The 12,579-nt window shown below is 34.9% G+C and overlaps 1 protein-coding gene and 1 long non-coding RNA gene across 2 annotated transcripts in view; one reads left to right on the forward strand and one right to left on the reverse strand.

Annotated features, from left to right (window-relative positions):
- Positions 1–307: 307 nt before the first annotated feature.
- The window catches only part of LOC149490011 (acetylcholinesterase-like), a 37,313-nt gene continuing 25,041 nt past the window's right edge, over positions 308–12,579 (reverse strand). The window contains exons 3-5 of the mRNA XM_089714811.1: positions 3,989–5,786; positions 3,433–3,608; positions 308–3,034 (exon numbers count right to left, since the gene is read on the reverse strand). Of these exons, the coding sequence (XP_089570937.1) occupies positions 2,910–3,034; positions 3,433–3,608; positions 3,989–5,754 (2,067 nt within the window). The 5' untranslated portion in view covers positions 5,755–5,786 and the 3' untranslated portion in view covers positions 308–2,909. The remainder of the gene's footprint in view (positions 3,035–3,432; positions 3,609–3,988; positions 5,787–12,579) is intronic.
- LOC149490012 (uncharacterized) lies at positions 7,126–8,356 on the forward strand. The gene is made up of 2 exons (XR_016318399.1): positions 7,126–7,383; positions 7,841–8,356. It is a non-coding gene; the product is annotated as an uncharacterized LOC149490012 (long non-coding RNA).

Consider the following 12,579-nt stretch of genomic DNA (forward strand, 5'->3'; position numbering starts at 1 on the left):
TGTTTTTTCTTTCTAGTTTCAATTTATACTGTATGACGAATATATACTGTACTAGCTTTCCGCCGGCGGCTCCGCCCACGGTTTCAAAGAAAAACTCGCATAGTTCCCGTTCCCGTAGAATTTCCAGGATAAATCCTATCCTATATTACTCGTGGATAATGTAGCTTTCGAATGGTGAAAGAATTTTTAAAATCGGTCCAGTAGTTTATGAGCCTATTCATTACAATCAAACAAACAAGGTTTTCCTCTTTATAATATTAGTGTAGATAGTGTAGATGAATTTTAGAGGTAATAATAAAAACACAAATTATATACAAGCATTTATTTTTATAATTAAACATAAATGCAAACATTCAATAATGCAGTCATAGCACTAATTTAACTTACTCGAAGTTTCTATTAGAATTTAAATAAGACAACTTGAATTAAATGAAATAGCGATGCTTAGGCCTTATACATTTCGTGCTCAATTTGCTACGTTTAGGCCTTTAATAGAAGATAAATTGTACAGCCAAGCGGATTTCAGGCGAATATCAGTGCTAAAAATATTCAAAATCTCTTCTAACTCTTGTTTAATTACAAAACTTAATTGTGTTTTCATTTTTTGTTATTCGGCATTTTTGTACCTACTACCGTATCTATTTCAGAATAATTAAAATCTTGAAACATAAGATTTATTTCTTGAATTTGAATAATAAAATCATCCACACAAAGAAGTAGTCACAAATTTATTCGTTTATTTAATAGCTTTAATTTTCAATAATTTCAATTATGTTTTGTAATCATAAAAGCTTCCCACATTACCAAATACATTTTAACACCCCGACTCAAACTTAATCGCTCTTATGAAATTACATTTGTGACTATGAAAAGAACATTAGCTAGTGACCTTTTATTTGCGTACAGGATTTTGTGAAAAATGTTCAACAAATCATACTCAATAAGTCAATAATAAAATATATCGCGTCTCTCGTTTTCTGTTTTGGCACTACAAATCCCTTATCAATCTGTCCGATACATTCAAATTAAAAAAATAAACAAATTTAGTGCATATATTTTAGAAGAAGAGTCTCTACAACTACATTTATCACCTATATCAAGTGTTGTATCAATATATATAAAAGTGAACAAGAGGCACTCTATAGGTTTATATACGCAGGTTAAAATAAGCGTAGTTCTTAAAACATCGAACGTGAAATTACATGAATACTGACGCTATATTACATCCTCTATCAGCTCACAAACATCGTATAAGCCAAGCGATAGGACAAGAGTCTAATACCTTCGTTAGTGCCGTCACTAATCGTTATCGATAGAACTTTGCCCTTAGACGAAATACGAGTCGAATTTTCTGATACAAATATACAATTTCAATTCATATAATTACACTAATTACAAATAAACACGAAACAATCGAAGTACAACTACGTAAAATTACACTTAGTACAATTTCTATATCTCATAAAGTATCGTCTTCCACAACAGGTTATTTGATACATAGACACCCGGGTCTCTTGAATTAATAAAGACAAGAGCGCGAAGGGCCGAATAACAATAAGTCCTACGTTTATCTCTAACATATACCTTATTTACAATAAATGATTCACGACCGAGACAGTTCGTCCAGTCGTTAAACTTATCCCGAACGTTGGACTAAGAGTAACTTCAAAATGTCGAACTTAACGTGAAGATATTTCTATTTTATTAAACACCAATATTCGAAAGCTGAACCGCTGGACTATGACCTCTAAACTAGTATCAACTATCGATCCTAATACGTTAAGGTACTACTTTGTATGTTCTAACGTTATAATATATTTTACAATGTATATCCAATACATTGAATATTGAAATATAAATATTCGTCGAATTAAATTAATTTTGACTGTTGTAAACTGCAATCCGTGTTCGATTCAGGCCGCATTAAAGGTACCTATTAAAACCTAAAGTCGGTAGAAAATTTTATATTATCTATAGTATGATAATTGGTTCTGATCTTAGCCTGGCTAAGAACTTCCATAGACTTTGTTCGGTTAATTTTGTCCGTTCCTATGATTACTTGAGGTGTAAACTATTTCGTTATCATGTATTCCGCTTCACTATCATTACTTTGTACCCCCGAATCGGTTTTATCATCAAACGTACAACTTTCTAATATTGGTCCGCTACAGAGTTATGAAATGACCTAACTTACGTCTATACTTACGGTAAGGCTAGAATGATTAAATTTAGACATATCTATGCCTTGCGTGATATGTATTGCAATAGAGGCGCGTTAAAGCTAACACATTGTTCCTTCTACGTCTCACTACGGTTCGTGCTCGACTCGTCTCAACCACCAATATGTCAAAGGAACACGCACTCTTCTCAATTTTTCCTTCGCCAATATAAAAACATCACGAACACTCCGGCTTTTATCGTTCTCAAAATTCCCCAAAGATATGTAAAGACTTACAAGCTACGACAAATCGTTATCTCTACGTAGTTCTAAAATTTGTTAGTAACAAGTGATATGTTGATGGAGAGATTCGCTCCTCCTTAAAGACAACATTCATGAATGAACAATACCCCTAACACTTAACGTCGATCAGGCAACACAATATTACTCCGCTACGAAATACTGAGTGGACTTAGCAATATAACATTTAAAATGGCTTACAACTAAATATACATAATATTTATAATTTACATATAAAAATAAATTTTAGAAAATATTTCACGTATCATAATAATATTTGTAAATAAATATCATATAATTGACCGTACAAATAAATTTTATAATGATACAACCATATATTTATTGAATCCCTTTACAGTTCGAAACTTCAATACGGGCAACAACGAATAGAGAAGCAAAAAACCAATGTAATAGAATACAAAGCAATAGATTTTATAGTACAATAGACTATTTATTCGTATTTGAACCACATGGTGTGTAAGCTAACCGCTGAGACGAAGCTCAGGCAAAAAGCGAAATAAGAGGACCGTGACGTCATCGCTACGTTAGTACAATTTTGTGGTGGATCCGGCTTGCCTGGAATTGAGAGAAATTTTCGTTATTAAAGAAAATATATTTTCAGTAATTTTCTTCAGAATGAGATCATAATACCCTATGTAATTAAATAAGCCACATCAATAAAAGCTACAAAATACATGGTATCTGAACAAACCTTTCTATTTTAATCTTTTTAAAATTGCTATTATAAAGTGGACCAATAAATTTCGACTTGACCAACAAAATTCTAAAGGTAATTTTAAATTATAAAAAATATAAACATAATCAAAAAACAGAGTCGAAAATTTTCATTTAGATAAAAAATGAGAGCCATACAGCATACAACATTGTATGACATCTTTTGGCCCACCTTATATTAAAAATAATTATTTACTACGTTCACATTTAGCACGATGACATCATGTGCTAATACTCACTCGTAGCAGCCATAAGTTGAGGGATATATTTCTGCCAGAAAGCGCACTGTTTCACCCTCAGACCATGTCCAATAGAGCTGGAATTGACCGCAAGGGACAAGTACTCTCTGCCAGTAGTTGTATGTAAGGGCCAGTGCACTTTATTCGCTTCACCTCCGGCATTTATGGATGGATTTCTGAAATAATAAACCAAATTAATTATATTTTATCTACAAATAGTACTAAAAATAGAGTGTGTGCCAAGCATACGTGTCAGAAGTGAAACTTCTTTGGCAGGATTCAAAGATACCAAAATCGTCTTACTCCATGACGTGACGGTAAAGCCATGACGCGACCTTGAAATTTTACTCTCAACGCGCCTAAGTTTCACTTCAAAAGTGCGTGCATTCATTTCAGAAGTGAAACTTCTTCCTTCGTCCTTTCTAACTCTCTATTGTTCGCTGAAAAAATCGCTACACACCTTTGTGACTATAATATTATTATTATTACGATTCATCCATAAAAATCTCATACGCCTAAAGAAGTTTCACTTCAAGAATGTAAAATAATGCCATACCCAGATCTAGCAAAATTAGCCCAATATTTCATGAGCCGCTTGCTAAACTCGATCTCTTCTGGAGAATAATTCTTTCCAGGGTTTAACGGTTCGCCGAATACGTAATTAATTTCGTCCGCGTGCATTACACCCGTCCACGAAGGCCAGGGGTTATTCTTACTTCGATGTTTGAAATAATACGTATATACATTATTGCCAGTTTCTGCGTATCTATGAGCAAACTCGTTTACTCCACATGTGAAATGGTAATCTCCAACCATCTTGTCCAAAGCATTCCTGTTCTTTATAGGATCATCTGGGTTTATCCAATCCGTATACTCATACACTATTGCCTGACGAGCCACATCATTCACGTACGGATTCAATTCTCTAATAGCTTGAAGATACTGCTCTCTCGTTATACCGACGTTTTCTTCTTTCGGGAACAATTCTGTCAAATAGTACAGGATAAAGTAATAACCCTCTTCTGTATTGGATCCCATTAATATGTTTGTCTTTTTAAAATTTTGGTGCGCTAAAGATCGCCGCGGCATTTCGTCTAAGAATGAGCCATCGATTATTGGAACAAATGGAAATTCACAAATGCCCAAGGTTCCCCATTCATTATTAACGAGATCATCGGCGCTTTTCTTCCTTAAGCACTCAATCATAGGACCCATATCTGTTCTTGAACTTGGACAGTGAACAGCTTCAGCCAATCGCATACCACGAAGGATACTTTCTTCTCTTGATATAATTGCCCAAGGAGCCGTTGCCGCTCCGGACTGCATGATCGCTTGAGAGAATAAATTTCTTGACAGAGGAGAAAGCAAATGCAGAGAAACCGATACCGCACCCGCTGACTCTCCGAACAATGTAATATTATGAGGATTGCCTCCAAAGAATGCGATATTATCTTTCACCCATTCTAACGCCATAAGTTGATCGAACAGTCCAGCGTTACCGGGAACATCGGCTGTATCGAAAAATAGAAACCCGAGTGATGCAACTCTATATTGCATTGAAACATACACGATATTCTCTTCTGACACAAGAATTTTCGGGTCGTAAACATCAAGCGTCGCGGTTCCAGAGTAAAAACCACCACCGAAAACCCACAGCATCACTGCTGCATTTTTAGGACGCGGTCTCGGCGTGACTATATTTATATAAAGGCAGTCTTCCTGCATATCCGTGTTGGGATTCCACATCATGGCGCCGGGGAAATCTCCGAACACCGTATCTACAATTTGGACGCACGTGTGTGGCAGTGTCGTTGTATTGAGTATCTCCTCGCCCCAGTTTTCGACGGGTCTCGGATGTCTGAACCTTAAGTCACCGAGCGGTTTCTGAGCGTACGGGATGCCGAACCAGGCGTCGACTTTTTTGCCGGTCGCAGCGGTGAGGGTGATGCCTCGGACCCGTCCCTTTCTGGTGCGGACTATCAGGGGGTCATCATCCTCGGGGCCGTAGCGGGGCTCGTCAGCCATGAGTTCTTCAACTCGTTCATGGTTGGAGTAGAACGTGTCGTGCGCCCGCTTGGAGGAGGTTTCGGTTTCGTCGAACCTAGCGCGTTTGGAGGAGGTCTCGTGCTCCTCAATGCGCGGGAGGATGGTGTCGGACTCGGGGTTGTAGCGCACGGCCTCCCCGTGGCCGCGGTAGGGCTGCGGCGCGGGCGGCGGGAAGTGCGCGGCGTGCTCGGGCGCGTGGTGCCTGGCGCGGTGCTCGTGCGGGCTCGCCAGCGCGCGGGCCAGCAGCGCCAACAGCGCCGCGACCAACACGCGCATGCCGCCTCTACACGCACTCCCACAGTCACCACCTGGAACGTGACAACGGTGGAATTAATCGAAACTCTACATTGTTTCGAAAGTTGAGTAAAACATATTAACGTAAAGATGTTTTTTTTTTTTCAAGATAATATTTTAACCTTGCACGAGCGACGTGGCAAAACTATAACTATAATCCGTAAAAAATCTACAATGCTTGCTGTTATTTTTAAATAAGTTACGATCTTTTTATGTAAAAAGATGTGTAGAGAGTTAGTTTATCTTAGTAAATCGATTCATCCTATCTATACGTTAAGCTAGCAATTATACCATAACTATCAAATGAATCTCATATCTAGATGACTATTACTGTGCTATAACTCAATTATGATAATCACAAAACGCAATTACTGTTACATAATCAAACTTGATTTGATCGGATTGTAGTAATAAATGGACAATCACATAATTAAGCTTTCAAACCGATTGATACAATAACTTATTTGTCTAATTTTGATGATATTATATTATTACTAGCGGCCCGCCCCGGCTTCGCCCGTGGTACATATGAAAAATAGATGTTGGCCGATTCTCAGACTTACCCGATATGCACAGAAAATTTCAAGAGAATCGGTCCACCCGTTTCGGAGGAGTATGCAGACTAACATTGTGACACGAGAATTTTATATATATAAGATTATATTTCGGAAAATTGTGCAATTCTACAAAAAAGTTTTATCTAGACGATTTGTGCCAGTCCAATCTTATTTATCTTAAAGTGTTGTTAGTTAAGCAATGTTTGATATTAATTTTATTTACTATGTAACTTCACACGCTTTGCCTTCAATACATTTGAAGCTATTGAGAGCTAATAGAGCAGTACTTAATTATTTCGCACAATGGAGAGGTCAAAGTGATATTTCTTCAGTTTAATTCTAGGATCGGTTTAAACAAAAGAGTTTTAGGAGCATATATCTTAGATTGTATTCTGAAATGGTATTTTTCACACTTAAAATATATATTTTACTTGCATGATTCAGAATAAGAATAAATGCAGGGCCATTTTTTTTAAATATTAAACACAAATATCTGGGTCTTCGGGAAAGTACCTAATAAAGATTTTCTATACAAAAAGTATATAAGCTTTAGTGAAAAAATTCAATGAAGAACAATGATAACCCGTTCTTATTATGTACTCCTGCTTATAGAAAAGCTTAGTCGCGGTAATATAGTCTAATATTACTTGATGAAGTAGCTAAGTTGCTTTTAATATGCTGTCGCTTGCGGCTTAACTCCTAAATCGTTTGTAAGCTGTACGGATGATGCAAATAATACAGCTTACAACGAGCGTCCTACATTCAGAGTTCTCACAAAAAAGAGAATAGGGTAACGGCACCAGTGGTCAGCCAGGCACCAGTGATCAGCCTATTGCGTTGTTTATTGGCCATAAATATCGCTGTAATCAAAATAACCAAATCACGCGCACGTAAATAGAAGCTCTGTTTCGTTATTGGTTCATGCATCACGCGATAGGAGCAGCAGGGGGTCAGGGGAGAGAAGTAAACACGTTCTTACAGGTGCTGTCCGCCGACAAGAGCAGAAGTGTCATGTCTGCAATATTTTTTGTTTCACGTGGTGCTCTTTTGAAAGGTTAGAAATAACATATTTTAGTATGAAATGTGATTGTGTTTTATAGATAATAACTTTATAGATTACTTAGAGCATTTAATTTTATGAAATTTGATAAAAAATATTGTTTTTTTACTTAAAAATTTGAGGGGCTGACCATTGGATACTGATTTTTTATGAAAGATCCAATGGACAGCCCCTGGGGCTGATTACTGGGATTATTCCTAATTGTTAGAAAACCCAGTGGTCAGCCGCATTTCAAAATATTTTTTTCAAGCGGCTGACCTCTGGGTCTCAATCTGTGGTCTCAATGATCCAGTATTCAGCCACGATGTTATTGAAATAATATTTTAAGTATAAATGCGAATGTTTGTGTTTAAATCTATAAGTAATACTTCATGTTAGTTAAGTTTTACCTGAAATAATGGTATTCTGTGTATTCATATACAAAAGTTATTATTGTTCCCTTTTTTTCTAGCTAAAAATGCCGCCAAGACAACAGTATCCTCCAGAGAAATCCTCCGAAAGAGATCCTCCTGTGGTTGATTATAATTATATATATTGTGGATTATAGATGCATCAATAATATTATAAACTAATATCGCTGATTTCTTTAAAAAGAATTATTGCTGTTTTTATGATAAATAATAAGAAGTTCCTAGAAAATAAGAAGACACAAAGAGATTGTAATAGTATGTTTAAAATAATATTTGTATTATGTGCGATATACATTTTTTGTGCTAAGTGAATCGTTGCTATAAAAATGTGATTAATATAGTTGATTTTGATATAACATTGTTTATTTTGATCTCATAATTAGTTATACTTACTAAAGGCTGAACACTGGGTTCAACAAGGCTGTTTATTGGTTTTTAGAGGCTGTTCACTGGGACACTGGGCCATTTTTTGTTTAAAATTAATTATATATTTTACTAAGAGAATTATTGTTTTTGATAAACGCTGATTCGAAACTACAATAAACAATAAATCCATACATGTTGTACGTTTTTTTATTCGACGTTTGTTGTAGAAATGGCAATTGTCAAAACTTCAAAAAGCTGTTATGAGGCTGACCACTGGTGCCGTTACCCTATATCTTACCAGGTGGTAGCTAGTAAGCTTAGCTACTAGTTATTATTCTGTGGCTATATTCAGTAGGTAAACGTCTACCTAAACATCCTATATTCAGAGTTCTCTCTAATAAAAGTCCCTAATAAAACATCGCTTACAGCCAAATAGTTTAGAAATAGTTCACTGCTCCTGTGAAATGCATCACACAGCGCTTCAATTTTCTACAGCGCTTGTAGTGTTATACTACTGGTAAATGTACACCATTATGGAGGACCGTTCGAAATGCAGCGCTACAGCGCTTCAAATCGAATGCAATAACAATAAAGCAATCCATTTCCAGCGCTTTTGTTCACTCGATAGGTTCGAACGATTATTTGCTGAAAACATTCCTTTTGTAATAAACAGTTTTGTATAATTGTTTCTCGATTAATTTCCCTTTGTTCGGACATTGTTTCTATACGAAATGTTGGCTCAATTTTATGATAGTTTTCTTTGATTCGTAAATAAAATATTTTCAATTTATCTCGCAGTTGTAGGGCTTTAAACTTCAAAGCGTACAATTTAATAACTCCATTTCTATATACGTATTCTTGCAATAACATGTTCTTGCAAATTAAACGTATATTGAGAATGTATACTTAAAGAAAAATCAGTAGTTTACACGATTATTTTGATTATTTCACTTAATTAATGTATTTATCAACATAAAAGTATTTCTTTATCATATATCCAACTTTGGGTAGTCGATAATGAGGCAGGGAAGCCATATAGTCTGGTATATAGCTGCGGGAGCTCTGGTGCGTTCTACGAGAGATCCCGGAGTCCCCGCTACCATGATTTGGGTTTGGCCGTCGAGGTGGTTTTAGTGAGTAAGAATCCCACATGCTCTCTTTTTTCCCCCAAAAGAGAGTATCTTTTGAAGATTTCCTCCCCGTTACCAAAAAAAGACCAACATACCAAAAAAGTCTTTAGGTGAAAACCATTTAAATTGTGACACCTATTAAACCGTATGTCGTCAGAGTGGTGGCACGTGTCCTAAACCTTCGTGAAAGGCCCGTCCTGCATACAAAATTAAATAGGCTGATAATGAAAAACATTCGACTCTAGTCAATCGATGGTATTGCTTGCTTTCTCATGGTTGTTTGTATTGCTCCTTGACTTGGTTAAAGTCTAGTTGAATGAAAAAAATTGAATTTGAGTTCGAGACAAAAAAACAAAATCAATAGAATCAGTAAGGAATCAGTGCTGTATTACAGCAATTATTGTCACTCTAAATTAAACACTTAATTCCAGTTTCCAATATTCACAAGCACCTTATTTTATATATTGAATGTTAATTCAATACGCATTCGGGCAAGTTGTACCTGTTCTTATTCGTTAACTGTTTAACAATTACAAAACTTTCGATCGGCTAGGAACACATCAAGTTTATAAGTTTTTAACCTTCTATCACAAATAATTTATTCATACGTATTCAGTTATTGATTAATTTTGAAGTAATTGTCTTCTTGATAGTGTTATTAATAGTTATTTTACCAACTTTCTTACAGGACTATGAAACTTTATACATTTTCATTGTCATTTTTAAACATGGGTAGAATTAAAATTAAAACACCATAACCCACCATTAACTACTGACTCTTGTATGCTTTTATCTATGTGTATATTCTTAAATATATCCTAAACATTAATTATATCATAAAACAAATATTTACAGCAAACGTTACATTGGAAAAATTAATTACAAAGTATATTTAATATGAAAATAATATGTTAAAACGATACAAATAAACGTACAGAATGTACAGCTCAATTCGATCTCTCTCGAGCCAAATATTTACTATCATCCCGCTCGCTTCGATTGTTAGTGTTTACACAACAAAGCAAACAGACAAACAAAATTTCGCCACTGGACGCTATGTGGGGAAAGAAAAACTTTAATATAGATAGAGGACTGCTTATTTTGGCATAACATTGCTCTTTAATTGAGTTGGGTTGACCTAAAGAGTAATAACAAAAGTACTGAATTTGTTTTTTAAATAGTAATAATTTTTTCTGCAATTCGGATTTTGTATTTTTGTTATATTAGTTTGCATTTTTTATCTATAAAAAAAAAAAATCTCGTGTAACTATATTACTTGCCATACTCCTCAAAAAAAACTTGACCGATTTTTTTGAATTTTTTGTTTCTATTCGGTAGTATTGGTTATAAAAAATACTTTGTCTAGACACTTTTATCAAAAGATAAAGTAATATCTACTGATAAAAGTCTCCAGACAGAACGAAGTATATTATAATACAAAGATTGTATGATTTATTTATTTAAACCATGTCTATAGCTATCCACAAAATGCTAAGCATATATTCGTATTTCGTAGCAATTTATGAATTTCTACGTCCCTAGATATCCTTAACAAATGACACGAGGATTCTTTCCCTCCGAAAGGCAGGCTAAATTAAATTATGTAAATCCAGCGAAAAAACGCCCATCTAGAGGTTTCACGGAAAATTGAGGCCTCAAAGGGAACGGTGGATGTGGAATTTAAAGGGGGTGATCCGAATTACGCAGTTTTACCTTTGCGACTTACTTTTGTTGTCTGTTTAAATTCTGCTTGAAAAATTATCTTAAAACTGAGAAAACAATAAGCTCTATAAGAAGATAATATGAGCTATATTTTGCGTGTATGCAAATCACAAATTTACTACTTTCTATTACCATCTTAAACGTTGAGACCACATAATACAATTCATAATCATCAGCAGATGTTACAATAAAAAATCCGATGCGAAAAGTAAATTCGTTCAAAAAAGAATACTCGCACAAAAACCTCAAACAATAGTGGTTGCTATTGTTGACTTAGTTTGCATAAAACCTAGCCATCCTCATACTTTGTTCTCACATAAAGGCCTTCTAAATTATTCACCTCATTCCGAGTTTTTTCCTGGCGCGTGAAATTTTCAACAGAACACGTGTAAAAAGAATCCAACAAGAAAGAGACGAGTTAAATAGACCTTTCTGTTAAATAGTACTTAATTATTTGAATGGAGATGAGAATGAGTCCAGATTAAATCTTTTCAGACTTCTCGCTAAATTGGACCACTATTTTCCAAACTGTGTCACGTCGTTAGTCTGTGAATGACTTGTGATGACGTTTTTTTTTTATATGACATCTGCAAAATTGGCTTCTTGATTTTTTTATTATTTGGAACTTTCTAGTTCATTATATCATTAGCTGATACATTTATTTAATTACCTATTATGACCGCGTAATAACCAATTAGAATTACCACTGTTATTTTATTTAATCCAATCATTATTTTAATCAATAAACGTACACTGAAAGATTTATAGCACTCAATGGAAATTAATGAATACAATCATGTAAATTAATTGACATTTTAAAGTTATTTAAAATAAAAGCAACACTTTTCATAACAAAATAAATTATCAAAACTATTCCCGCCAATTTAGCACAGATAAAAAAGATGTCCGAAGCATAAACATTAAAATTCAGGCCGCATTGACGACGAAAAAATATAACGTTCTAAATTTGAAATTGCAGTGCAGTTTACGATATCGCGCGATCGCGTGCCAGAAGGTCACAGTATAGATACGCCTGGCCATTTGCAATTCCAACAGACGTTGAGTGGTGGCACTGCGACAGTCTCTTACTCTGTGTCCTTGAAGTCATTTGTACTCGAGTAAATAAATTGTAATTTTTTGAAGTGAAACTTCTTTAGGCGCATTAAAAGTAAATTTTCAAGGTCGCGTCATGGAGTAAGGCGGCGATTTTGGTATCTTTGAATTAAAGTTTCCAACCAAAGAAGTTTCACTTCTGACACGTGTACTTGCATGCAAACTTTGCATGTATGTGTTTAAAAGTATGCTCAATCGGTCTAGAAGCATTGCATATATATTTATCAATCATTGAAAGATTCATTATCACATTATTATGATAAAGCAGTTAAAGTGGGACAAACTATAAAATTTTGAAAAAAATCGCTTGACATCCATGAATTATTATATTCCTTAAAAATAAAAAGGTCTAATGAAAAACTATTCAGAGGCAAAAGTTAATGATAAATTGTTCCGATGAGAAATATGATAAGTATGTGGCCATTATCTGAATCTAAACGGAACGATTC

The sequence above is a fragment of the Colias philodice genome, chromosome 3 (genome assembly GCF_061535455.1).
Source record: "Colias philodice isolate Cphi_HAF_F1 chromosome 3, ilColPhil1 Martin Lab GWU primary, whole genome shotgun sequence".
NCBI classification, from domain to species: Eukaryota; Metazoa; Arthropoda; class Insecta; order Lepidoptera; family Pieridae; genus Colias; species Colias philodice.